This window comes from Aspergillus ambiguus, assembly GCF_047715705.1.
Source record: "Aspergillus ambiguus strain CBS 117.58 unplaced genomic scaffold BDV59scaffold_11, whole genome shotgun sequence".
Lineage (NCBI taxonomy): Eukaryota > Fungi > Ascomycota > Eurotiomycetes > Eurotiales > Aspergillaceae > Aspergillus > Aspergillus ambiguus.
In genome coordinates this window covers 223446-248749 of record NW_027395524.1, presented here as the reverse complement: position 1 = coordinate 248749, position 25304 = coordinate 223446, and the positions used below count along the sequence as shown (strand labels likewise).

Genomic DNA, 25304 nt, shown 5'->3' with positions numbered 1-25304 from the left:
CATTAAGGGACCGCTATCATCCTTCGGCCATCACTTGGTTCGCTGCTAATTTGACTGGGCAAAGTGTCAAGAGATTTGGATCTTGAACATGGCGCAGAGTCCGCATTGCCCCACATTCTGCCGCTAATAGATCAGAAGTTGATCTTTTCCTTGTTGTGGTAATTTTTCGCCGCCAGTATGAGAATTGCGCTTCTGTGGAGTTTTATATTTAAGTTACTCGATATATCCCGTGGTTGTACAATGGATTTGGGCAGTGCCGGTGATTTTCTTCCAATTTCTTTCCCTGGTGGACACAGACGATCCCATTATGCAAAGCGAAAGTTCGTGCTCGAAGGAGCGGCCAGTCAGTCACTCCGAGTAAGCAGTCGGACACGGCCAGTGTGGAACATATCGAAAATCCGGAGTCTGTGCTGCGAGACGGCCCTGCTGCTACCTCACTAAGGAGTCGATATTTTTGGGAGCCCTCAAGGGAGAACGTACCGGTGAAATCGTAAATTTCATCCAGGGCTATCTTCAGTTACGAGCGTTTTAGCCGTCGGTTCTGGCCGTCACTACGCTTCCCGGTTGTGTTGTTGGCTTCCTTCTCACCACCTGGTTGAAGACTTTCAAGCTACAGAATGGCTTTATTCCTCCGGTTAAATTATATATATGTTCTTTTACGGGCGGATTGGTTTACCAGTTGCTTTCATGCCTGAAGTTGAAGACCTGGAGTTGGAAGAAGTTGGGCTAGTATTCTCCAAGGCCACTAGCTCCATTGTTAGGGGCAACCTTGCCAGCAGTGGCAGGACGACATCTTTTCTTTTACGCGGGCGTTTGCGAGACGCCTTTATTCGCACCACGACCACGACAACTACAGAAGCCTAATGGTTGCAAAGTTACATCCATATGCATCTAACTGTTGACTTTACATATTATTCCACCAGAATTTGTTGTTAATTCCTGATATCACTCTCCCTACCCTCCTCTGGCCTGTAAAGAATAGTTCTGAGCCCCTTTCATATCTAAATATCTATAGATTTGGGATATATTATCGCTCAAAGTGATCACATACGACCATAGGGTGTGGAGAACAGGGCTTCCCGTCCGCTCAGCCGTACTTAAGCCACACGCCGGCCGGTTAGTAGTTGGGTGGGTGACCACCAGCGAATCCCGGCTGTTGTATGTTTTTCGCTTTTCATTCTATTCTTTTTGGGTTATTAAGTAGTTCCTTGCCTCACTGCTGATGCCAACCGAATAACCCTCTCAAACTCCTGCTCCACATCGTGTTCGGTGAGCCAGCTGGTATCCGGCCGATTAACCGTTTTTGATAACAGCCTAGCCTCTGCCTCTTGTGGAGTCGCGGTTGATAATGTATCCCTACCGATAAGGCCATGGATAATGTTGAGCAACCGCGTTGTGTGCGGTCGTCGGGTCTGATCGTATAGCTCGAGTGCCTTCTGGATAGCCTGCCTTGTGAAGATCTCACCATCAGACGAAGAGGAGGCAAAGACATGTTTCAGTGAAAGTCCCAATGCAAATGCATCATCAAGGGCAAGGGAGCCTCCTGCTGCGAACGCCCCGCCGTGGGTGTGTGCGGCATCACCGACGAGGGTCACCCGTGAACCAAAGACCCAGGTTGGAAGAGGATTGCCCGCAAAGTTTGGGAAGATGCGAACTGAGGGAGTGAGCTCCGTAAGAGCTCTCACGATGGGATTCCAGTTCTAGAAGTAGTTCAGCTTCTGCCCAGTTTTATGCCCTCTGTCGGGATCTGAATATTTGACTATACCTTGAATTTTTCCCGGAAAAAATTGATGTCTCCTTCATCATCCCACGAGATTGCATTTTCTATCTCGTCGGATGTTCGTATGTCTTCGTATGCTCCCACCGTAGTAAACTGACCTTTACCTGGGAAATGTCAATAGTTGGACACTTCATCATTATCAGGTAGCTTACCGAGTCGGGAGGCGAAGAAATTATCGTTCGGGCCCCACTACTCGAAGATAAAAAATTAATATCGTCAGCAAAAAGCCCAAAATAAGGGGCAATTTGTTAGGCAGAAATACCCAGTGCGTTGAGTCTTCTGGTAGACCAGGAATTTTTCCCTCTACTAGAGATGCGTCAAATGTCGCTCGCATAAATACCTTTCCAGTGAATTCGAGACGGTGCTCTGGAATAACCGACTGTCGAACTTTCTATGCACATTGTATTAGTTGGAATATGAGCAGGGCGTTAAATCCCGGCTAGATTGTACGTACCGAGCGGATTCCATCTGCTCCAATTACTATATCCCCCTCAGCCACAGTTCCATCTCCAAATGACAACACAACTTTATCAGGATATATCTCCATGGCGGACACAGCTTTCCTCAGATGAATGCGTTCTCGGGGTACGTGCTGCAGCAGTGCAGAATGCAGGTGACCGCGATGGAATCTGGTGGTGTGGTGGCACGGATCAGGCACATTACGGTGTACATCAACTGAAATGACTTCGTTCGTCTTCCAGTGACTGTAGCATAGGAAAGCTGTTAGAATGAGCGATATAGGTGTACCATGCATAACTTCAGGAGTAATACCAATAAATCTGAGGAATACCACTGGGACCTCTGTACCCGATATCATCGCTGAGGGCATTGAGAACACCGAGTTTCCCAAGCGTTCGCATTCCCTAGCGTGAAAATTATGAGTTTCATCCCAAAACCAAAGATCATGGCGCATAGGGAAGGGTAAACTCATACATTTGGACTGATAGCAATACTAGCTCCGATTTCTGTCAGTACACTGGCCTTTTCAAAAAGTTGGACATCAACATTGGGTAGATTGGAAATTCTGTTGATCGCAAGCGCAGTGGCCAGACCGGCAATCCCGGCTCCTGCTATCAGGAAACGGATGGGTTTAGTCATTTCAGCCATGAGAGGAGTAGTATGGTTTGACTGCCATATACAGGAAGTAAAGATGCTTGAAATTAAATATGTCGGAACTAATAGTATTAATTGTACAATTGATACGGGCAAAAGATAAAAGTTCCTGCCCCCCTTGTTTCCCGCCTTTCGGACCGGATCTCGCCATTGCTATTGATGGATGGTGACGAATAATGCAGATACCCCGCATAGGAACACTTGTGATATCCTAAGTGTCGCAAAGCAATATAACGGATTACTGAGACATGTCTAAGCTGCTTAATTGCAATTAGTAGTCTAGAGGCACGTCAATTCTGTTGCGCTGACGCAACGCGCACGGTCTGTATGATAGATACGTGCGGAGTAAGGCGGTCTCGTACATCATAGTCAAAATACCGACTTCTAAGGATTTGATATACTACGTCATGGCCCTTAGTAACTTGCTTGATGTTGGATTCAAGGCTACAATTATGCAGTCACGGTGAATCGTGTTATGTATTCGGATGCCCCACGCTATGAGGCAGCTCGAATGTTTGTAGAGATGCAGCTTGCGATATGTCGATGTATTATAAAAGCTCCTGAGGTTTCTTGGGTTCTTCGAAACTAGACAGGTTGGAGACATGATGATGTACAAAGACGACCCTGATATCGCGGACTTCTGTGAAACCTCCTATGTCGGTAAAAGCCAAAAGAACATGTATTACGCCAAAGAAAACTTCGATACGTCATGGAGTAGAAAGATAGACCGATCATGTCCTACACACAAGCGTGCCAACGATCGGGAAGTGACTTATTATTGCCGCCTCCGTGGCCGGGTTTTGGGATATCCCGATTGCCACAGGTCTTGCTTAAGTCTCACGACCGAGCTAACAATCCCGGAGAGCCGGGATACTGGCGGCTCAGCTAGTGCTCCCAGCGCCCCAGACCATTTATGAAAGTTACAAGCTTTTCTCGAAAGTCCAAGTCAGCGAGCGGACCGCTCAGGATTTGCGACGCATTTGACACGAGTCTCGTGACGCTCACGTGGAGACCCGCGCACCACAATGCTAAGCCGCAGCGACGCGCTTTCCCGTTTGGGAGGCTGTGTCTGATCCAGTAATTCGCCATCACCGTAGACTACGGAGTATAGTGGCGACGGGCCCTTCGTGGGAACTCATAATGAAACATTTTGTTTTATACAATGGTCAACCAGTACGGAATGATCTCTGCCTTTTCTACCCTGCTATCCCCATGCAGAACTAGGCCCGTTGCCTGTTGTTCTTGGCTTGTGCAAGTACATTAACCTGGAGCAGGGACACCTTAGACCGAACATGCTCTTATTTTTTCACCGCGACAGGTTAGAGTACTGACTCTTCTCCTGTGTCCGTATTAAAAGGCAAAGCCTAGTTATAATTGGCCATCTATGCTACTTACATGCATATGTACTAATGATGACCTGGGAGAAGATGTTTGTAAAATGTGCTGACAGCGATTGACATAACTAGATGATGGGTCATGGGACTCTGAAGTATGAGGGAAACAAATACTATCTCCGCGATGGCTTGTTACTAGCAAAGCCCCCAGGATCACAGGAGTGGTGGCTTTGGCTAACATCCTGCATAAGAAGATACATGACCATAACCGCGATCGCTGAATAATGGAGCCTCTTCATATATCAAACATCGCGGTCAATTTGGTTGATATTCATATTCAAACTGCAGAGTAGCGTATGATGGATATCTCTCGCCAAGGCCGACCTCCCGGGCCATCTCTTTGGCGAGTATCTTCGGTCGGCAGTCTGGGGCAAAGAGGAAGAATTTTGTGTGTTGCGCAATAATTTGAAGCCAGGAATCCTCGTGAAAATCAAGAACTTCAAATGGCAGAGTTCGTCGATATGAATTGGAAGCCCGGGTCTGATTGGGGTTGAACAGTTATGGAGGATGCGGTTCCCCCAACAACAATGGAGGGAAACCAAGTCACGAAGAAATGAGTACAATTTGAAGCGTCTATCTGGAATAGGAGTGACACGAGCCGCTACCTTTCCAATGCATTGTGGAGGGCCCTCAAACTTTAATTAGATGGGCTCTGCGATATTTTCCATGACCTATAATGATCCGCCAGCGTCTCCTCTATAGGCCGGTAGACAATTTTCAAATCATCCAAGCTGGGACGATTGTTGACGTCAAAAGGTATTCCAAGGTTGAGTCTCAACCATTTCTGACTTAACCCCAGCACTGGCCCAGATATGCGCATCAGGAGATTCGGAAGTCTATGTGTAGGAATTCGTGAAGATTTGGTAATGGACCGCAGGATACGAGCAAGTTCCACGAAACTATGCGTCGTCATATCTGCCAGGATATAGCGTCCATGGGATTCCGGAATTTCGGCAGCTCGAATGTGGGCTGTCGCGACCTCCCGCACGTCAACCATTGCGAACCACATATCTGGTACTCCTAGGAACAGTTGGCCGCGGAGGAGCTGGTCAAGTAAGGAGAGGCTCCCGGATGCAGAGGTTGGAGATAAAGACGGGCCCAGGACGAGCCCAGGGTTGATAGTCACCAGCCTCCAGCGCGCGGGCTGTGGTTGTGCGTTATACAACCTCCAGGCCTCTTTCTCCGCGACCACCTTCGAATAAGGATATGCGTTGTATTCAACGGAGCTGGTTGTGTTGAAATACTCGGCAGAGAGGGTCTTCTGCTTCATTTCTAGGACATCGGCATTGTCACCAAAAACCGCCGCCACGGACGACGTCAAGACGACTGTCTTGACCGTCTCGCATTTCTGGACTGCATCCAGCACATGCTGAGTCCCTTTCAGAGCCGGCTCAACGACCTCTTTCTGGCCATTGCGGATGGTGTTTTCGATAAAGAACGGCGAAGCAATATGATAGACCACAGAACAGCCTTTCATTGGAACGTTAAACGAGTCCGGTGTAAGTAAGTCGGCTTCGAACAACGTCAACTTGCCAGGCCATTGCTCCTGCATGTCCAGGAGATGCTGAATCTTCCTCCTGTTCCTGGTACTGCGAACGGTGGCGTGTACCTTGTGGCCCATCTGAAGGAGCTGCTGAACCACATGGCTGGCGATGAACCCGCTGGCACCCGTCACAAGAGATACGGGATCTGTCATGACAGTTTGTTGTGTAGCTAGAATGCCGTACTTCTGTGGTGGGATGGGATTAGAGGGTTAGATATCTCCCCCATACATATGGACCTTTGCCTCCTCAACCGCGACGCACAGATACGGCCGTTTTAGTTGATAGCTTATTCGACATGCGGACGAATGAAAAAGGACTTTCTCAAGTTGCGGTGGCGCAATGGAAGTGGGTCTCTGCACGAAGGGTCGGGGTTGTCAATTCTCCCGATTTAGTTCCACCAAACATGGCACCTAAAACTTACCAACTGCTGGTCCTGATGGATAGAGTGGTCCCAGTGACTCCACGGCACCCTGGAGCTTCTGCTAGTGTGATATTCGTGACTGAACTTCTGCCGAGGTCTCTGGTTTCTGGAAATCAATATCTGGTGGAGTCAAACCGGATAGATGGTTTGACCGACTCGTATCTCCGCCAAATGCATCTAGAAGTCTGCCAAGAAAGCTTCCCTGTAACTAAGTTAGTTAGGCCAGTCCTTCGGGGCGAATGATATCTTAGGTACCGCGTACAGATAGCATCTGGAGAAATCCACCAAGAACAGTCGCAATAATTCGGATCGAACAGGCCCCATAGAACTTCCACACCGACGCATATGGCAACTCCTGTCTGACGGTAACCTCGGCAGCAGTTGCCAAGTGCCTGCCCTCCGTGGCGCAGGTGTTGTTCATTTGTTTTGTGAAATCTACGGAGAAGGTAATAGGGACAAATAAAGTCATATTTCTCTGCTCTCTTACCACAATTCAAACGGGAACGCAATCATTAGGCTTGATCTAACGGAGGCCCGTTTCCAGGATGGGATCAGATATCAAGGAACCACTCCGGCTACCATGTGGCTTAATTCTGCCCAATCGTTTGGTGAAGGTAAAGCAAAATGTAGTCATTCTTTACCTCGCCGATATCAGCTGACAGCCTTTGTCTAGGCTGCTATGGCCGAGGGGCTGGCAGATAAGGGACATTTACCAGGCAAACGGATTTCTCGTGTTTACGGTGAATGGGCCAAGGGTGGATGGGGTGCCCTTCTCACAGGTATAAGAATACTGAGAGGTTCTCGAGTACATTTTGGCGATGAAACTGACAACGCAAAAAGGAAATGTACAAGTCGACATACGTCATCTAGGGGGGTATGGTGATCTGGCTACACATGAATATCGAGGAGATGATCACCAATCTCTAGATTGTTGGAAACAATATGCAGACACCTGCAACCAATACGGCACGCCCGCGATTGCACAGATATGCCATCCTGGTCGCCAGTCCCCGAGAGGTGCAGGGAAACGGGGCCTTTTCGAGAAAGCCATTGCGCCGAGTGAAGTGCCCCTTCATGTCGGAAATGGGTTGGCTGCAACTATCATTAGGAATACCGTTTTCGGGGTGCCAAAAGCCATGTCCCATGCGGATATTGATCATGTCATCACCCAGTTTGTAAACTGTGCGCGTGTTTTGGCGCAGTGCGGGTTTGATGGGATTGAAATACATGCAGCGCACGGTTATCTTCTGTGTAAGTTCTGTATCTCTCGGTCTCCAGTCGAGTGTCTTCAGCAGGTCATGTCGGCTAACTGGAACGTGAGTCTAGCGCAATTTCTCTCCCCACTAGTAAGCAACAGACTGTAACACGGCCCGTTGGACCGCAGTTGGACTAATATGCGAGTCAAAACCCGCAGAGCAACACTCGTCAGGACAATTATGGCGGTACTGCTGAACGCCGAGCCCGTGTTGTTCTCGAAATTATCCGCCGCATACGAAGCGCGGTTCCTTCGACCTTCTGCATCGGGATCAAGCTGAACTCCGCTGACCATGACGCATCTGATTTTGAAGACACCATGACACAGATTCAACTCATTTCCGAGGCTGGCGTGGATTTTCTTGAAATATCTGGCGGAACATATGAAGACCCAACGGTACGTATATATGGAATTCGTCTGCAACCTAGTGTCGGCTTGTTGTCCCTATCATTTACTATCCATAAAACCCCATTTAAATCTATAAAGCAGACTTATACTAAAGCTGATCATATTTAACACACCTAGATGATGGGCCGTGGGCTGCGAGATGAACCTAGCAATACCAGGAGTTCGAATACAGTATATCGAGAAGCCTTCTTCTTAGATTTTGCGAGACAAACAAGGAAGCGGTTCCCAAGCCTAGTTCTCCTTCTTACTGGAGGATTTCGTACCCGAGAGGGAATCGAGGCTACGTTGAAGGATGGCGTATGTGACCTTGTCGGCATCGGCCGGCCAGCAGTTCTTCGCCCCGACTTTCCGCGACTAATAATGGATGATGTATATTCTGATCAAGAAGCCAGAGTGGTGTTTCCCAAAGTTCCTATCCCACTTCTGGCGAGGCTACTGCAAATAAAGATGTTGGGCGGCGGTGCAGAAACAGTAGGTTCCATATCGAAGAATATACCTTGCCTCCCACGCATTGTTCTGACGTATCCTAGCAATACTTCCGTGAGCAAATTCACCGCCTAGCTGCCGGACTTATCGCACATGCACCGTAGTTAGGCTTGTATCCAGGAGCTAAAGGAAAGTGACTGATGATGGCGACCTAATGGGCAACTTTTGTAATCGCACGCTCTAGTTGTTTTGTTCACATGCAAGGTGAACATTCTTTCCAATATTGCTTCTATGATGTAACTTAGTATGAGAACTCTCCCCTCGAATCTGTGCCAGTAATGTGTAGTGCTCAAGTATATCAGACAGGCTGTAGGCAGTATCGCAGCCATGTAGAAAACTAACGCAGTGCTAGGCATAAAATCCGGGGTTATCCCTTGACCAGTAGATTAACGTATCAAATGAAGTATTATTGTTGAGAATGGAGATTTGATAACTACCCGGGCCTCGACATCCACTATTCAAACTCTGAGGCGACCCTCGCTTCCATTATTCGTAGACGATCACCAAGGCGCCAGAGTACTTCACATGAGAGAAAATTAAGTCCTAGGAAGACTCTTAGTGATAATTAGTGGCTTATATGCCGCTGATAATAATTAGACGTTTCACTTTTATGGGAACCAAGTGTCATATATTAATAGTCCATATAGTACAATTCGCAGGTCCAAGACTTTTCCTCTCCAATACGAAAGAGAGAAGGAAAGAAAGAAGGTAAAAAAAAGGCACCCAATTTGGCCCGCGAGGCTATATGAGCTGCGTGGAAACTGCACTCTAGGCTTGGTGGCCTATTCGTCAACAACCCTGATAACCACCTTCCCAAGGCCACCCCGACCACTGTAGACGGTTTGGCACGCTGCTTGGACAGCTTGAATGTCCCTTAAGCTAGCGATCGTCCCCACAACCGTCCTCAGCTTACCGGACTCAACGAAATCTCTCAGCGTATCCAAATCCTTGCCGCTCGATTCAAGAAACATGTATGAGTAGGTAACACCATAGCGCCGCGCCCGAAACTTACGAACGCTATCCATGATATTTAGAGCAAACTTAATTGGCAGCGGGAGGACTGGCCGATCGGGTAATTGCATTAAAGAGGAAGCTTGAAGCTGATCACCTGACGGAACAGTCGAAACCGAAATAATGCAACCTGTCTTAGGCCTCATTAAGCTTAAGTATTCCATTGCGTTTGCAACGGTATCAAAAAGGAAGTCCACTGTGCCGGGCTGAATTGCATCCTTGGGATCTACTTTGGTATAATCGATGACTAAAGATAGGTGAGTTTATTTTTCCTAAGAAAGATTTTGTGCTTCCGAGGGGATGGGGAAGCTGGCTTACTCTCATCGACGGTGTCGTTCCCTAAGAGCTCGTTTACCTTGGGTATCTTCGAGGTTGACACTGTTGTGATTACCCTACCGGCCTTAAATGCATGCTTGGCCAATTGACAAGCAAATAAACCTGTTCCACCCACTATTGTAAAGTTAATAGAGCAAAGGTCAGAGGGCCTCGCAAACATACAACCAGCGGGAACAAGTACGGTTTTTCCAGTAAGATCACCGTCGTAACGCCGTAGTGCTTGCAGGGCTGTCATTGCTGCCAATGGGATAGAGGCAGCATCGACAAACGATAAAGAAGGCGGTTTCAGAGCGACATATTTCCCCGGGCAGTTCACGAACTCACTGCATGAGCCTAATTGTAATGCTTTAGATACAGCCACAAAAGAAAAGGCCAGAGGACTAGGAAGAATCTGCGTACCTCGAGAGGCTTCTGGCAGCCGAGTGTATACCTCGTCGCCAACCTTCAGATGGCTCACGCCACTGCCGACCTCTACTATAGTACCGGCACAATCGTAGCCGATCTTATAAGGAAAGCTAGTGAAGGATGATCAGCATTATTGTGATCAGGAAAACTCGAGAGATAATTTTCTCACTCATCCTTGATCGCCTTTTTCAAGATTCCGCTCGCCTTTTTGACATCGATGGGATTAATGCTGGCTGCGTGGACCCTAATAATCACATCATCGCTGTGCTCGAGTACAGGCTTTGGCAGTTCGGAAAGTTGATACCCAGAGGGCGGTGAGTACGTTGGGGTATTGAGAGAAAGCATCTTATCCTGAAGAGTGCCGAACGTCTGGGGCATTAGGAAGGATATTACGAGTGAATAAATGACTTCATGAAAGGTAGGGTAGATTATCTAAGCCTGGCGCTGGCACCGAAGGTCTGTCCCAGTCAGGGTCCCAGTCCAACCGTTGTACATGTGTGAGTGGCAACATCCTCGGAGCAACAAACTATCCGGCTCCTTTCCGACCGCCGTCGTACACTAACTGGACTTAATGGTCTCCTTACCCCTGCCGAGCCCCACACTCCCAGATCGCCTGGTGCTTAAGCCCCCAAGTCTAAATCGTTCATGTATTTTTCGGCATAACAACTGAGCCGTGTGTATAATAGCTTGGATCTCAGAATGGCTGGGGATGTGCAAAACAGCGTGCAAGGACGTGGGGTCTCGGGCAACAAGCTCCCTTCTGTCTTCAGTTTTGGGATTGAATATTCATGCTTCATCCTACGACCTAGACTTTAGTTACCATTTTTTCCCCCTCAAGCTCAATCTTAAAGCCATGGCATTGAATTCGCTCGCTTTTTACTGCAAGTTGCGCATCCTGAGGTGGTTAACTAGGGTTCTTGCTTGGCTGGATGGAAGAAGACATCCTACTTCATCACTTATTCCAAGTTCCCGAGTACCAGTTGCATCAACTTTGTCCAAGTCTCAGGGTAGTTTCGATGTGTTCTTCTATCACCCCCCTGGCTTAAACCAAATGACTGCGAAGAAAGCGCAGTATCCTATCGTGATAGTCCTGCACGGAGGAGGCTGGTGTGTCGGGCATGCCCGCCATGACGAGCGTTTCATTGCTACCCTTACCGCGCGAGGTGCTGTCGTCGCAGCAGTCAATTACCGCCTCGCACCTGAGCATCCCTATCCAACCCCTCTTTTGGATTGTCTAGATGCCATACTCCATATCTGGAAAAACGCCGCGAATATGGGGCTTGACAAACACCGCACTTTTATCACAGGCTTCAGTGTAGGTGGTCAGATGGCGTTTGCGTTGCTGTTCATGCTGTGGCAAGCTCTTCTTGATAAAGATCCCCGGATTGATCCTGCAACGCTTGGCACGGTGAAAGGTGTAACTGCGTTTTACCCGCCAATGGATCTGACCAAAACCCGCCCTGAGCGGGCTGCCTCCAATCCAGACTTTGTTGCGCTGAAGAAAAAGCCCGCTTCCTCTTCCAGACTTGTTGGTGACATTTTTGACCGCGCTTACTTTTGGAATCTACGTGAAATGCCACATAAAGGCCAAATGTACCTTTCTCCAGGGCTCGCTCCGTCCGAAGTGATCCAGATGGCGTTGCCGGAGCGGATATTTATCAAACCTGCTGGCTTGGACCCCTTACTGGCCGAGGGTAATGCCGCAGCTGTGAGACTCAAAGAATTGGGGAAGCGGGTCAATTGCGAGGTCATTGAAGGCGTACCGCACTATTGGGACCATCTGGCGAAGACAGACTACGAGAAAAGTCTCCGGGAAACGGTTTACGGAAAGGCAGCAGACGAGATAGAGGAGGTCCTGGCTATGAAAAGTGACCCATAGCCGCCTTTCGACCGGTGCAACAGGAGCGAAGTGTTATATTGCATGGCGTTGTAGAATGCCAGGACCAGATAAATAAATACATCCGAACCTGTTGATCGCTAATAAGGAAGAATCCCATACTCATAGGGCGTTATTTACCATGATATTTACTGCAATTCTTGATATGTTGGTTAGGTTGCTCATCACCGGCGTCTTGATTCCCTCTTTTGCCAACTCGAGAGAACATTCAACCATTTAGTTGTGGCTTGCGTTTGCATTGATATGTTATGCGATATTCGCTTATGTTAGAGTCTCAGTTTTCTACAATATATCTACGTTCTGCTCATCTTAAAGGAATCAAGGAAAAGAAGGTAACTATTTTAAGATAAAGAGTCATTAGTTAATATATTCAAAACAAAGGCAAGACAATCTTTACCGGTATACATCTATTGAATGTGATATAATTAGGGACCTTGCGTCATAGATTCCACGTGAGAACGTACTTATACTAAGGCCGAAGATAGTAAAGAGTATCCTAGGAGGCCAGCCGCAGAAATAATAGAAAGTCTTAAGTGAGGTTTCTATATATGTGTGGGCGTTATAGGCCAATCTTTAATACTCTTGTCTTCAGGCAGGTCACTGCTTCTAGCAAAGAATTACTATCCTCCAACATTTATGTTGAGAACCCTTGATCACCCTTAGATATCGTGGGAGTGGGTTAAAGTAGTATGTCGATATCGCCACATAATTCATTGACGGGAAGTCATTGTACACGTGGTGCAGGCCATCATTGCTCAATATTCAGGGGATACTGCACCCGTGGATACACTCCCTTGCGTTTTCATTCGTCCAAATGGCTTCCGAGGAGGGACAAAAGATTATTCATAACTACGCGTGGATAGTAATAAGCAGGAGGACGACTGATGCATGGATGGAAGCTAACATGGGTCTTGTTGACGGCAGCGCTAGTTTCCGTTGAGTATTCTACGTCGATGGTTAGTATACATTCGACTCAATCATTGCACCGAGAGGGAAAAGATGACCTAGTTTCTTCTGCCGAGGCAAGCACCTGACACGTTGGAAGGAAGTCTGGTCCATTGAAGTGTATAATTTGGTGAGAGGCCGTATTGGGACAAGCCGGATAGTTTGTTCATCCGCCCCAGCCCTTTCGCCACTTATAAGTCCCTTGCTTAGATGCATGGAATGCTTAATTTGTGGGTCCCCCGTAGGTCCAGCCGATCCATGGACATTAATCTCATGTGACGATCTCATCCTCTCTTCCTCCTCTCCAGGCCACGAGCCTTAAAAATCCCCTCTTTTTAGTTTGTGCTTGCTATTGTACTGATATAACTCCGTACGCTCTGCCGTCACAAACCATTATGTATTAACTAAGGAACTCTAGAAATGACTAAGCACATCCTATATGTCGTCACCAACGCCGCGTATTACAACAATGCATCCCATCCTACTGGCTTGTGGTTATCTGTGCTCACGCACGCTTGACAAGTCTGTGAGGATCATAAGTTTGATGGTAAAAGTCGGTATTCGAGCCTATATTCCTTTGGTATGTGAAATCTATAGTAGCAACCGATATGAGGCCTCGTATTCGGAGATTGTTGTGTCTCAAGGCGCCTCGTATCTCTATGACTTACTCCAAATGGGTCCTCGACAGTCCCTAAGCAAACGAAATAAATTACTACTGAAGGCACTATAGGGTAAATTTCGAGCATGCCTATCTATAATGTAAAATCAAACACAAGCACGTCTCTTTCCCACCGGCCAGACTCATGCTCAGGAGCCTTATCCTGAACGGAACATTGTATGCTACAAGTCCGCATGGTCGTCATTCGACTGGAAGGGGGATCGCATTGTCGTCTTCAAAGCTTGATATCATCAAACGCTCTTAAGGGTGTGGGCATATTCAAGATCATCTGTGCATCCTTAAGTACATCCACTCGCAGGATGGTCGAAGCGCCCAATTCGTTGAGAAGCTTACTCAACGGACCTTCGGCCCGAGAGAGCCTGACATTCCTGGGGACAAGGCACTGTGTTACCAGGAGTGGATTCGTCTGGACTGCCACCTGGTACCATTTCCCGTCGATCTTATTGATCGCGTTGTTAGTCACGATCGAAGATTCGGATGGGATAGTCTTAAGAGCCGGAAGGGGTACGTCCAGCGTCAAATCGGATGTCCCATCAGTTGCGGTAATGTCGGCTTTGATATTTCGATCGTCCATTTCCAAATTGATGTTGGCGAGCCATTTGGGTAATTGGTATCCGTATACACCTCGTACTCGAGCAATCTCGGTATTGACGGGTAGCGCCAACACATACCCGTAGAAGGTTCGATTCCATAAAGAGCTAAGGAGTTGGGTCGTACTGTAACTATTTCTACCCGGTTGACGGACAATAATCGCAATCGAGACCTCGTTGTAAGGATCATTGTCACAGACGAGGTACGAGTAAAATGTCAACGCCACCAAGCCGAATCCTGGTAACGCTGCAATGGGTTCCAAGGGAAACGGGAGCTTGGACTGCAAGCGGTTGAGAGGCGCGAGAAAGAGGAGTTGGACGCTCCTGGCGCGGTAGTAGAAGTTTGGCGCGTATATCTGGCCGACTCTCGAATTGACCAGCTTCTTCGGGGTCTTCCAGAAGAAGTCGAGATCCGGTCCGACGGCCGGATCGCGGGCAACCTCGTCCAAGTTTGGGTTCATGCGGTAACGGTCATAGTAGCCGCCCTTGGGTACATCAACCTTTTGACCTCCAAAATCGACTTGGACAGTTGGACACTTTGATCCTCTACTCGGTCAGCGAGAGGAGCAGGGGAAGCATTGGTCAGTATGTCCGATGAGAAGTAGAGCAGAGAGTCACATACGACGCAGCAGTCGTCGCTGATGTCGCTAACGGGCGGCCTGCAGTTGAAGACATGATGCTGGCGGCGTGATAAGGCACAGAGCGCAGCATCTAATGGAGCTACCTCGGGAGATGTACGGGAAATGATGATGGGGGCTGATAATGGTGTCGGAGCGATGTCGACCAGCAATGATGGCATCAAGAATATTGCGCAGATTTCCTCTTTAAGACGAGAATATTAAGTAAATGAGGACCTAGGGACGGCAAGGTTGTGTGGACCCCCCAAAGGCCACCGGCACATATTAAGCTCTTGTGCTTGTGCAAACCAAAAATAGCTGAACGACTTTTAAGACGGAGCGGGGGAACAAACTGTCCGATCCCAACTCCCAACGACACCCCACCAGTTTTGCACTTTGGGCTTTTGGAGTATTCCACTGATACCGTAACCATCGTCAACCGAAACCGACTAAACTGCAGATCCGACAGAATCTCAGATGCGTTGCCAAATTATGCTCGAAAAAGCCATCGTCCGACATCGACAATGACACCCATCTGATAGATCAAAATTTTTAGTATAATTCGATATATACACGCGAAATTCGGGTTTTGCGCTACGGAAGGTATAGCAGCAAGCGCTACAAATCAAGAGCCAAAGACAGAACCAGGAATAAAAACATACAACAGCCGGAATTCGCTGGTGGTCACCCACCCAACTACAAACCGGCCGGCGTGTGGCTTATATATGGTCAGTAATCTGCTGGGTACACCTAAATGGTGTGAGTTAGTGCGCAATCTTAGCGCTCGTGCGACTAGCGTGAGTGCACTATGGATAGGTGCGATGCACAGGGACCAGGGCCATGAACCTAAAACAAATAACTCTTTCGATTGCAGCACAGAGCCAGGTGAGGAAAGCTCACATTTGGCTGGCTCAGGTGGAGACCTTTCGGCCTGGATCACTCAAATGAAGAACCGACTGTACCCCAAATGAAGAACCGACTGTACCCGACTGCTCTAATTTAAATATGCATTAGATATTACGAGCCCTTCCAGAATGGCCCGCGTTATCTACCTCACAAATAGAGCCCCTAAAGTGGTCGGCTACTGGAAATTGTTCGAGGAAGCGAAAACTGTATGCTATTTATATGCGTTGCAAAAGGAAATTTCGAAAGAGTGAACCGAGTCAAATCGAAGTGATTTAACTGACCTAAAGATCTGAGCGTAAGGCCAGCAGACATCTTAAATACTCCACAAGAAACATTGACCATTAGGGGTATCTCCTAATTTGTGAGAAGGCCGCAGGTGCGGCGCGAGAAACTTGGAGAGGCCACAGAGGCACCTGGGTCAACTGCTGCTGGGAATGACAGGCAGGCTTATCCAGTTATCGTAATTAGCCCCGAAGTGCACATGGTTGTTGCCTTTGAAGACAGTTTCTGGCCTGTTAATTTTCCGTCTGTTATTATTTGTCATAATCATTCAGTTTTCTGTCAATAGCTTACCTGTCACTTGGATCATTGTGCTGGAATATGCCGCTACCAGCCAGTTCAGACGCGCCAATATCTAGAACTAGGCGCTCGCCTCTTTGCACCACAACGTTTGTAGGCCACAATTCCACATCCACGGTGTATACTTCATTGGGAATCACAGGAAGAACGTCAGTGGAGAGGTAATCGCGATGAGGCAGCCACGGGCGATGTCGAGGGTGCTGAGAGTTCGTGCTTCGTAAGCTCACTCTCAGGAAGCCTTTTGTAATTGGGGCCGGCTCTCCTGTTGTCCCCGTGTAAAACACTTCGTCGCCAGACGACGAGATATGACGGAGAGACAGGAACAGATCCATGTCGGAAGGTGTAGTTGTCTGCCAGCGACGGCGGCTCATGGAAATGTTGAGCCGAACCACAATGTGGCCAGTGATCTCGACTTCCGATTCGAATTGGGCTGATGTAAAGGACACAAACGCGCGGCAATCATCGTGGTCTCCAAATGCTTGGTACTCCACCTTGCGCGGCGTCATCAGGGCTGTCGTCGCTTTCCTCCACGACAGGCCTCCGTCAGGGTGAAGAAACATGGGCGTATACTGCGTCCTGGCAATGGGCCACTCGTTCTCCTTCCTTCTGGGAAACTGGCTCTCGGATTTGGGGTCATTGTAACCCACGTTGCCTTTCCGCAGAATTAGATCGACTGGAGGGATAGCTCCCTTTCTCGACCATCCTACGCGGTCATGGCCCAAGAGGAAGGCGTCCAAAAAGCTCCGTTGAATTTCAACTTCTTCTGCATAATAGAAGGGGAGGTCATGTCGACCAACAATGAAACGGAGATACTTCAAATCCGAGCCCGCATGGATGTAGCCCTGCACGTTGCCGCGAAGGTGAAGCAGGATCCCTCCCCAGTTGGCAACACTGAGCAAGGGTACCTGAATGTCTTCGAGGTTGTAGTTCACAGACGCAAAGCGATCGCCGTGTCGGAACCGATGCTTTCGCGCCCCATCCACGATGGTGACCCGATTCAGGGCCAAGTCATCCGCAGATAACGAGCCCTCAATAGTATCATCGCCTCGGTTTCGTGCGGCTCGTCCCGCGAGACCATACTGGTTCGGACCGATCTGTCTCTCCCATATCGTGTCCAAACCCGCGTTGGAGAGAATCCCACCGTGCCGGCAAGCATCGCGGTAGAAGTCGGAAAAGCCTTCCCATGGGACGATGGCAGCCAAGCCCTTTGGCCTTCGCGCCGCAACTTGCCATTGGGTCGCACCAAAATAGCTGATTCCGAGCAGACCGACTTTGCCGTTGCTCCAAGTCTGCTCGGCAGCCCACTCTATCAGCTCGCAAAAGGCGTCGATTGTAGCTGCAGAGAGGGCATCGAGAAAACCAGGGGATTGACCCGTTCCGGTCTCATCAGCCCTTACGACCGCATAGCCGTGCTTGGTCCAGTAGCTCGGAGTTGGCGTCTCCCAAGCCGAGTGCTCCGTTTTGTGGTCTGGGTTAACCTCTGCGTAACTCGGACCGTTGAAGCTACACAGCCCGGTTAGCCAAACTCAAACATGATGCGCCAGTGCTTGGACGTACTGGAGATACTGCACGTCCTTCCCATAAGGACCATAAGTGGCAAGAACCGGGTGCCTTCGATCAGGTCCCGATGCTTTTGGCCGGTAGACATTGCAGCGGATGAAGCTCCCATTTTTCAGCGGAACAGACACGTTCTTTTCGAAGATGTAGGGGTATGATGCCAAATCGATTGTGTACGCATCGCTAGCATGAACTACCATTTTGGACGCTGGTGTCGGTGGACAGTTCTATTCGTTCTTTTCGTGGTGTTCGGTAATTCCTTCGCCGTTAAGATTGACTTGGGTATAGAGCGACATATATGTCACTACCAACAGCCTGCTCGGGCATTTCCTGGCCGAGCTAGATAGCGAATGAGACGATTTACCGTATGATCGCGCGCTGGTTCCTTCGGTGTTTCGGGATTCGGTCTCGCGCCGCCTATCTCCGGGTCTTTCCCCCAAGCCTCGAGCCCCCGCCGTGGGGCCATGGCCGGTGCAATGGGTGCTGGATTATAGTGCAACGTCAAAATTGCGAATCTAACATTTGGATCCTGGGATATCTGATATCCTCGTACAAGAGGGAATTGCCAGTGGATTGGCCTGAAAATTTCCGTTGGCCGATTTTCTAACGGTCAAAGGCGCTAGTTATGACGTTAACTGTGCAGGGTTGGGAATTGACCAGTTCACCGTAACATAACCCATAGTGGAGCTGCTGATCCTAAAACACAGTAAGCCCGATATCTCTATTGATAATGTAACATCTTTGTTAGGATATCGGGACCCAATACTTAGATAATACGCTGAAAAATACCCAAGTTCGAAATCGTTGGTATACTTGGGAACTTCAGTAAATCTGTCAAAAGAATATTACGGGTTTTATCATGATACAGGTGGAAGGACCGAACAAATGTAGCATTGAATGAGTCGGTCTCTCGCCAAAACGGGACCGGTTCGTTGAGATGTGAAATTGTAAATCATCGCCTTCACTACATCATACTTCCTGGGACAGCAGGAAGGACTTTCGCTCTGCACTCGCCGAATCCAAGCACCACCTGTCCGGTCGTCTTGTTCCGACACCACCCTTCCATGACCACCTCATCACCATCCTTCAGAAAGGTATCATGCAGGTCCGAAGGCGCAGACTTGAGCTTCGTATGAGGAAGACTTCGTTCGAGGATGCAGCCGAGACCCATCTTTTCACCATCCGAGGTAGTCGCCTGTGTCGACAAGTTAGTGGATGCACCAGCTATAAGGTGAAAAGGCCCAGAGGCATTTGGCATTACATTAGTAGATATGGTCCCGGTTCCAAAGACATCCCCTGTGGACAACCCCTCTCCGGCCGAGGCCAAGTGCGTCAGCTGCTGGATGGGCGTCCAGTACAGCGTATTGAGATTACTCTCACAAAGCGTGTACGACTTCTCGTCTCCTGTAGAGGGAGCTGTTACAATGCTGCTTCTCCGGCAAGATAGCGGTAACATTGTGATTACTTACGGAGCAATTTCACTGACAGATCAATGTCGTAGGTGAGGGCCGCATCGTCCTGAGGCATGAGATGTGCCACCGGCAAAGGATCCTGCTGTGTCGTCCTCTTGCACTTGAACGGCTCCAGGGTCTCGATCGGCACGATCCAGGGACTAACGGACGTCAGGGAGCATTTGGAATGGAAACAGCCAAGGGGAGCCATTTCAAAGCTCTGAATTTGTCTTGATGACCAATCATTGAGGAGGGTGAAGCCAAAGATGTGCTCCTTGGCCTTGGCGATGTCAAGTCGCTGACCTCGCGGCACGGGAGTAGACAGCCAAACACCCATTTCTAACTCAAAGTCGAGCTTCGATTCGGCCTGGAAAGAGACAGCCCCAGTTTGAGGATTAGGATACATACCATACGGCCGGGTGATGGGGGTGCCCGAAACCGCAAGGCTCGAGGTGCGGCCGTTGTAGACGGACGGGATGAAGAACCAGTTGGACGACATCTTCTCCATTTTCATGACCTCGGTACACTTGAAAGCTTTAGCCACCAATAGGGGGAAGAAAAATGGAGAGATTACAATGGGGAAAGTGAACCAACATTCTTTGCGTGCTCGAGCGAGCAGTAAAAGTCGGAGAAGTTACGGGTATCCATTGGCAGGTGGTTCTGAACTTTGGATAGCGGAATCAACGCCATATCGACAGTCCTGTCCAGGATACCAGATCGGATCCGAGCCCTGACGGTTGCACGGAGGTCCGAGGGCAGAACAGCAAAGGCGTTCCAGTTATCCTAGGCCATATTAGTCCCGGCCTTTCCGGTCGGTGTATTTGATAAGTTATGTCTCAGAGGACTCACGCTAGCGAAGACATTGACGTTTAGACCCGGTATGGACGCAAAGAATTCATGGCGGTAAAGCAGATCCAGGTCGATGGCGAACTGCTGGAAAGCAGTCGCGCAGCGTTTGGTTGGGTTGTTGTCGGTGGAGATGACACCATACGGGAGGTTATCGATACTGAAGGCGGTCATGGCCTCTTTTTTTCGCTTACCACAGTCTGATCCTGGCTGAAGCTGTCCTCGACAGGGAGCCCTATATAGCTATATACAACAAAGCAACCACCCACGTTTGGAGACAGGATGTGGGTTTCATGAATACTAGCGGAAAAGCCAGACCCACCCGCATCCAGACTCGGTGCTACATTACATCGCATAGGCCGATTCCATTATTTCTCCCGCCAAGCGCCTGCTTTGGGCGGTCCCCAACACCCGCGTAGCAGATCCAGCCATTTGCCATTTTCTCCACATGCCGGCCTACCACATTTGCCGATCTTCAACAACATTTCCCGAGTATTTCGGCCATCCCACTCGTCATACCCCGAAAGTCACTGCCAGCGGCAGTTTGTCCCCTCATTCCGTTCGATGCCCGGCCGACCCAGACGATCGTGTGATGCGTGCAGCATCCAGAAAGTGAGTCTCCGTCGCTCTACAGCCTACATCGTGGATGTAAAGTATCTGATGGCAATACATCGCCTAGCTGCGATGCTGTGGCCAGAAGCCCGTTTGCCAGAGATGCAGGCGACTTGGCCGGCCTTGTATCTATCAGCCAAGTAGGACAACAGCTGCGGCGACGACGATGACGACGACGACAATAACAGCAGCGGCAGCAGCAAGCGATAGCACCATTAACGGTACCCGTCATTCCCCCCCGTCATCTGGCTTGTCTGAGCCTTCAGTGTCGCGTCTTCACATACCGGAAAAGCGGTACTTTGGTGTCCCAACCGCGTTGCTTCCGATACTGATAGACCTATACTATACTCATCTGTACAATGCCTCCCTACTCTTGCACAGGCCTTCCCTTATTCGGGCTCTCGAGTTGGATACCATCCGCACTGATGTGCTACTCAGTATTTGCGCCTTGGCTTCACGGTACACGACCTCCGCTTCCTGATCAGGTTGTTTCATTCACCCTAACCGCTAGTTACTAGGTTCTACACAGACTCAAAAGGTGCTGCAGTCCTGGTCGATAGTCAGTTTGATCGTGAATGGGCCGAAGCAGCGGGTCGAATGGCGTTTCAAGAGGTGGAATCCCCCAACGGTGACAATGTCGTTCCGTTCCTCAACTTAGCTCTCTTCTGGTATAGCCATGGCCAGTTCCGGCGGTCGAACATGCTTTCTGGTATGCCTTACGCCCCGATTCAGCCTCTCCACATACAATGCATGTACCCGCTAATTCGTTTCGAAATTAGGTTGTGCGTCCAACACCGCTTGGGTCCTTGGAGTTCCTCATGACGAGAAGAGCAATGAGAGCCTTCTAGACTCTGAGATGCGGCGGCGACGATTCTGGGCTTGCTATCTACAGTGCTCGTTCCAGGCTGACAGTCTCTTCCCAAAGGTACCAACTGAGGGCATGCTGAACACTAGGCTTCCCTGCAGTGAGTCCGAGTTTCAACTAGGGAATCCTCGGTCCAGTATCATGTTGAAACATCCAGAGAGCACGCAGAGCATTTTCGCCGAGCTGATAAGGGCCATGGCCTTGTGGTCATCCGTCGTCCTGCTTATCAAGCAGACAGGACTAAGCCTAGCAGGCCGTCTGGTCGAGATGCAAACACTGGACGGTCGCATTCACGAGGCTTTGTCAAAGTTAGACACGTTTTTTCACCTGGATTGTGCGAGGATGGCCGCAGTGCCCTCGCATGAGCTGCCAAAGCTACTCTTATTACACGTGATCTACCATCAATGCCTGTGTTCCTTGCATTCGTCCATCGTGCCACTCTTCTCCTGGAGTCCTTGTGAAGGGGTCTTTGCATACGCACAACAATTGTCTGCACAAACAGCCTTTGAGCACGCGAACTCTGTGTCGGAACTTCTACATGCAGCCTTGGAGCTGGACTGGGATTGTCGAAGGATGCCGAGTTTCATTGGATATGCTGCCTATTCCGCTTGCGCTATCCAGACTCCCTTCCTGTGGTGTTCGCAGTCAAATGTCAAGCAGCGGGCCGTCTGCAATATTTTGGCCAACCTGAAGACGCTACAGATCCTGGGGAAGCACTGGGCCTTCCTGGGAGTTCTGGTACGATCATCTTTTTTCTTTCACCATCGGCGCTATCCTCATCTTGATCCGTCTGCGAGCTATACTGATAGATAGTCTGCAGGGAAGGTTCGCATGCGGTCTGTACAAGGTGCATGCCAGTGCCCCATTCCCACTGACAGATGAGCCGAAAAACATGACTCCCGAGGCTCTAAGAGAATTCAAACCAGCTAATTCCAGAGCGCGACTTTCCATTCTAACACACAACTCCATCGTTATCAGTGAGCAAGGCTCATTTGCGCAAGCTGCGGATGACATTGGAGATCTTGGTCTGGAGGAGGCAGACTCTCGAAGACCTGTGTCCGCAGAAGAGAATATTGCTGGATTTATTTCACAGATATCCCGTGAAGCCGACGCTGCGAGTAGTCAGCTGCCCATCACGATCAATCCGTTCATAACCCCGGAGACTGTTGGCTCTTGCGTTCTAGACGGAAATTATAACTGGCCTGCGATAGGACCTGGCGTGGATCAATTTGGACATATTGAGGACTGTATTTTGGATCTGCTGCGGCAAGAAGATCGGTTACAGCAGGGCGCTTAATCAGTACACGCCTTTATTGCGTGGGCAGATATGGTTATATAAGCTGAGCCTACATAGGAGATACAGTGGTGCGAGAGAAATCATCTTGGGGAGGGGGTATTAGAAACATGAGTGCAATTAAACCCTTGGAGTCGATGGGCTTATACCCTTTGGAGGTGTTTACTCCGAGAAGTTCTCTTGCGGCAACTGGATAAGCTCAACATTATGGGAGGATCGAATCATGCGAGCTGTAAGTCAAAGCAGACTGATAGATACAAATAGGTCCCTACACTGCCATCATGATCGGGGGAATTGACGCCTGACTGAACGTCGGGCCTATTCAATCAGAACCCTCTCAAGTTCTACGTGGACATTCCCCCAGAGGAGACCGCGTCCTTGGAGTAGCCCGTCGCTTTAAGAACCTTCCCTCCAACAGTGACAGGATGAGCGGCTATAAGGTTAGTTTTCAATCTTGGCCTTCATGGATCCGCGTCTGAGAAATTTCGTACCAGAGAGTATAAAATACATTCTTGCGGGCTTATCGGAATAGTTGGTCCACCCGTGAATCGTGCCCCGCTGGACGCAGACATCGCCTTCTTTCATGTCCACGCGGACGCCTTCATCTAGGTGACTGGAAATGGAATAGGCTTAGGACCCGTATGTGACGCGATGGGCACGCAGGGACGTACCAGGTAATTTCACCGCTGTGTAGGATCCCAAAATCGAGAGATTCTGTCCGATGGAACATCTGAAGAGTAGACATCGTAAGCCCAGAACCTCAGTCCTTATAGTCAAACTCACCGTTTCCGTGTTGGGAGGAATGTCGACAACTCGGAGAACTAAGCCTTTCTTGTTTGACAGATCCGTGGTGCGAGTTTTGACCGGATCAACCCATTCATCGTTGGATTCGGGGAATTGATGCGTTTCGTAGAGAACTGCAAAGTTGCACTTGAGCGACGTTGGGAGACAAGGGATTACATTGTCGTCCACCACAACGGCTGCGCCTTCTGGACTATGTCCAGTAACGATTCGTCTGGGGTGCGGAAACATGGCGGTAGACATTTGTGTATGGACAGTGGTTTACTTGGCCGTAGGGGAAAAAGAATAGAGGCGGGCTTCTTAAGAGGATATACAGTCTATATAGCATGACGAGGGCGTCAACATGAAATACTACGTGCTTCCCCGTCATTTCCCGTCATGGTCGCTTACGTCGCCCGGACTGGGAGGCCTGGAATCGAGATGTGGTACATACACCGAATAAGCCGAATAGCTTGCTATAACCCGAATATGCTCACTCCGGCACATCTCCACTTTACCTCTTGGGTCATTGCAGCGGAGCGGCTGGTGGGGAATCTCCGCTGATAGGAAAGCCGAACACCGAAGGCTATGGATATAACGGAGATAGTTAATATATCATGTGGACCCTTGAGGAAAATGGTCCCAACACGCTGTGGCTCCTTACCGGATATCCATGACCTATGTTATCCCACCCATGATGGGTGCCTCGTATTGGTACAGATCGTAGCCAAAACTATGATAGTTTTAACGGGATTCGGCCCTAATCAGCTGCTCTGATCTTTTACCAAAGCGCTAATTGATCATCTATAAAAATTATCGCGCGTTTTATCCAAGCAGCGAAGATTAGTCACCGGCTTAAAGAGCCAATCAATACTCTACATACATACTTCCTGCTCAATATCCGCTACGCTCCGCTACCCTTAATCTATATATTCAAGGACATAAAATATTGAGATACGGCATAGTCAACCAGTGTAGTTTCGGTTTTATCACGTGTGCTAACATTGGACCCAAAAAAGAAAGCACCTCGCCAGCTTCACTCATTCGTTGTCGGGCAGACAATGCTCCACATTAATGGTTGCTCAGCCGGGCTTTTCCTTTATTCAGTGACATAATCTTTCGAGCTGACGTATAATACAAACAGGTCACTAATTACCGAGTTCATTGGCTGTTATGTCCGCTCCATCTGTTAAGAGTACCGACGCTGTTGGGGGGCCAAATCCCAGACGAATAATATCAGTGGTCACATTTTTTGCTCCAAGAGCACCATAGCTGCAAACCACTTATGTATATAGCAAGCCTGCTGAGGAGCATAACCCAAAGAAGACTGGATTCTCAGGAGACCCCGGATATATTCCCAGGATACTCTTAAAGACTAACCCAGGCTAATACGTGACACAGCCGCCTCTCCAAATCCCCCACCCAACATCCAGGAGTATGCATACATTGGTGGAGAACCAATGGATGACTAGCACTGCGGCACGTCCATTAATAACGACCTATACAGCATCGATGACCGACATCTCTGATGAG

The 25304-nt window shown here is 49.1% G+C and overlaps 10 protein-coding genes across 10 annotated transcripts; 3 read left to right on the top strand and 7 right to left on the bottom strand.

Moving 5' to 3' along the window:
• Positions 1 to 1133: 1133 nt before the first annotated feature.
• Positions 1134 to 2969, bottom strand: BDV59DRAFT_176065 (uncharacterized protein). Its single transcript, XM_073689376.1, has 7 exons — positions 2714 to 2969; positions 2552 to 2643; positions 2235 to 2484; positions 2043 to 2171; positions 1933 to 1969; positions 1766 to 1884; positions 1134 to 1700 (listed from the first exon to the last, which is right to left on the bottom strand). The coding sequence occupies exons 1-7, from the start codon at positions 2885 to 2887 to the stop codon at positions 1197 to 1199; spliced, it is 1305 nt and encodes a 434-aa protein (XP_073548987.1). The 5' UTR covers positions 2888 to 2969; the 3' UTR covers positions 1134 to 1196.
• A 1955-nt stretch (positions 2970 to 4924) lies between these two features.
• Positions 4925 to 6092, bottom strand: BDV59DRAFT_207233 (NAD(P)-binding protein; the record flags this gene model as incomplete). The annotated part of the gene is made up of 1 exon (XM_073694957.1): positions 4925 to 6092. Exon 1 carries the CDS (start codon positions 5981 to 5983, stop codon positions 4925 to 4927), a length of 1059 nt encoding a protein of 352 aa, XP_073548986.1. The 5' UTR covers positions 5984 to 6092.
• A 705-nt stretch (positions 6093 to 6797) lies between these two features.
• On the top strand, positions 6798 to 8505 carry BDV59DRAFT_192572 (NADH:flavin oxidoreductase/NADH oxidase family protein; the record flags this gene model as incomplete). Its single annotated transcript, XM_073692068.1, has 6 exons — positions 6798 to 6866; positions 6926 to 7031; positions 7093 to 7507; positions 7654 to 7903; positions 8033 to 8386; positions 8446 to 8505. The coding sequence occupies 6 exons, from the start codon at positions 6798 to 6800 to the stop codon at positions 8503 to 8505; spliced, it is 1254 nt and encodes a 417-aa protein (XP_073548985.1).
• A 519-nt stretch (positions 8506 to 9024) lies between these two features.
• On the bottom strand, positions 9025 to 10632 carry BDV59DRAFT_176060 (NADP-dependent oxidoreductase). Its single transcript, XM_073689375.1, has 5 exons — positions 10323 to 10632; positions 10148 to 10263; positions 9911 to 10081; positions 9731 to 9862; positions 9025 to 9659 (listed from the first exon to the last, which is right to left on the bottom strand). The coding sequence occupies exons 1-5, from the start codon at positions 10529 to 10531 to the stop codon at positions 9184 to 9186; spliced, it is 1104 nt and encodes a 367-aa protein (XP_073548984.1). The 5' UTR covers positions 10532 to 10632; the 3' UTR covers positions 9025 to 9183.
• Positions 10633 to 11006: 374 nt separating this feature from the next.
• Positions 11007 to 12032, top strand: BDV59DRAFT_207232 (Alpha/Beta hydrolase protein; the record flags this gene model as incomplete). Its single annotated transcript, XM_073694956.1, has 1 exon — positions 11007 to 12032. One exon carries the CDS (start codon positions 11007 to 11009, stop codon positions 12030 to 12032), a length of 1026 nt encoding a protein of 341 aa, XP_073548983.1.
• Positions 12033 to 13700: 1668 nt separating this feature from the next.
• BDV59DRAFT_176057 (uncharacterized protein) lies at positions 13701 to 15163 on the bottom strand. The gene is made up of 2 exons (XM_073689374.1): positions 14887 to 15163; positions 13701 to 14810 (listed from the first exon to the last, which is right to left on the bottom strand). The coding sequence occupies exons 1-2, from the start codon at positions 14973 to 14975 to the stop codon at positions 13889 to 13891; spliced, it is 1011 nt and encodes a 336-aa protein (XP_073548982.1). The 5' UTR covers positions 14976 to 15163; the 3' UTR covers positions 13701 to 13888.
• An 865-nt stretch (positions 15164 to 16028) lies between these two features.
• On the bottom strand, positions 16029 to 18201 carry BDV59DRAFT_16059 (CocE/NonD family hydrolase). The gene is made up of 3 exons (XM_073687545.1): positions 17924 to 18201; positions 16361 to 17869; positions 16029 to 16299 (listed from the first exon to the last, which is right to left on the bottom strand). The coding sequence occupies exons 1-3, from the start codon at positions 18121 to 18123 to the stop codon at positions 16206 to 16208; spliced, it is 1803 nt and encodes a 600-aa protein (XP_073548981.1). The 5' UTR covers positions 18124 to 18201; the 3' UTR covers positions 16029 to 16205.
• A 676-nt stretch (positions 18202 to 18877) lies between these two features.
• On the bottom strand, positions 18878 to 20578 carry BDV59DRAFT_16055 (uncharacterized protein). Its single transcript, XM_073687544.1, has 5 exons — positions 20224 to 20578; positions 19969 to 20157; positions 19393 to 19900; positions 19185 to 19327; positions 18878 to 19118 (listed from the first exon to the last, which is right to left on the bottom strand). The coding sequence occupies exons 1-5, from the start codon at positions 20392 to 20394 to the stop codon at positions 18888 to 18890; spliced, it is 1242 nt and encodes a 413-aa protein (XP_073548980.1). The 5' UTR covers positions 20395 to 20578; the 3' UTR covers positions 18878 to 18887.
• Positions 20579 to 20784: 206 nt separating this feature from the next.
• BDV59DRAFT_192566 (uncharacterized protein) lies at positions 20785 to 22994 on the top strand (the record flags this gene model as incomplete). The annotated part of the gene is made up of 5 exons (XM_073692067.1): positions 20785 to 20832; positions 20900 to 21291; positions 21351 to 21541; positions 21612 to 22435; positions 22518 to 22994. 5 exons carry the CDS (start codon positions 20785 to 20787, stop codon positions 22992 to 22994), a joined length of 1932 nt encoding a protein of 643 aa, XP_073548979.1.
• Positions 22995 to 23335: 341 nt separating this feature from the next.
• Positions 23336 to 24023, bottom strand: BDV59DRAFT_201064 (cupin domain-containing protein; the record flags this gene model as incomplete). The annotated part of the gene is made up of 4 exons (XM_073693732.1): positions 23336 to 23424; positions 23483 to 23604; positions 23663 to 23721; positions 23775 to 24023. The coding sequence occupies 4 exons, from the start codon at positions 24021 to 24023 to the stop codon at positions 23336 to 23338; spliced, it is 519 nt and encodes a 172-aa protein (XP_073548978.1).
• Positions 24024 to 25304: the final 1281 nt, after the last annotated feature.

Coding starts and splice junctions, on each gene's coding strand:
- BDV59DRAFT_176065 (XM_073689376.1), bottom strand. CDS start 2,887: ATGGCTGAAATGACTAAACCCATCCGTTTCCTGATAGCAGGAGCCGGG. Junction 2,485..2,551: donor GGTATTCCTCAGATTTATTG/GTATTACTCCTG, acceptor CCTATGCTACAG/TCACTGGAAGACGAACGAAG. Junction 1,970..2,042: donor CAGAAGACTCAACGCACTGG/GTATTTCTGCCT, acceptor ATCTTCGAGTAG/TGGGGCCCGAACGATAATTT.
- BDV59DRAFT_176060 (XM_073689375.1), bottom strand. CDS start 10,531: ATGCCCCAGACGTTCGGCACTCTTCAGGATAAGATGCTTTCTCTCAAT. Junction 10,264..10,322: donor AAAAAGGCGATCAAGGATGA/GTGAGAAAATTA, acceptor ATCCTTCACTAG/CTTTCCTTATAAGATCGGCT. Junction 9,863..9,910: donor CGTACTTGTTCCCGCTGGTT/GTATGTTTGCGA, acceptor ACTTTACAATAG/TGGGTGGAACAGGTTTATTT.
- BDV59DRAFT_176057 (XM_073689374.1), bottom strand. CDS start 14,975: ATGCTGCGCTCTGTGCCTTATCACGCCGCCAGCATCATGTCTTCAACT. Junction 14,811..14,886: donor TCAGCGACGACTGCTGCGTC/GTATGTGACTCT, acceptor CTGACCGAGTAG/AGGATCAAAGTGTCCAACTG.
- BDV59DRAFT_16059 (XM_073687545.1), bottom strand. CDS start 18,123: ATGGTAGTTCATGCTAGCGATGCGTACACAATCGATTTGGCATCATAC. Junction 17,870..17,923: donor AAGGACGTGCAGTATCTCCA/GTACGTCCAAGC, acceptor CGGGCTGTGTAG/CTTCAACGGTCCGAGTTACG. Junction 16,300..16,360: donor CACAATGATCCAAGTGACAG/GTAAGCTATTGA, acceptor GAAAATTAACAG/GCCAGAAACTGTCTTCAAAG.
- BDV59DRAFT_16055 (XM_073687544.1), bottom strand. CDS start 20,394: ATGACCGCCTTCAGTATCGATAACCTCCCGTATGGTGTCATCTCCACC. Junction 19,328..19,392: donor TCTGTCAGTGAAATTGCTCC/GTAAGTAATCAC, acceptor CTCCCTCTACAG/GAGACGAGAAGTCGTACACG. Junction 19,119..19,184: donor CCGGGACCATATCTACTAAT/GTAATGCCAAAT, acceptor TTGTCGACACAG/GCGACTACCTCGGATGGTGA.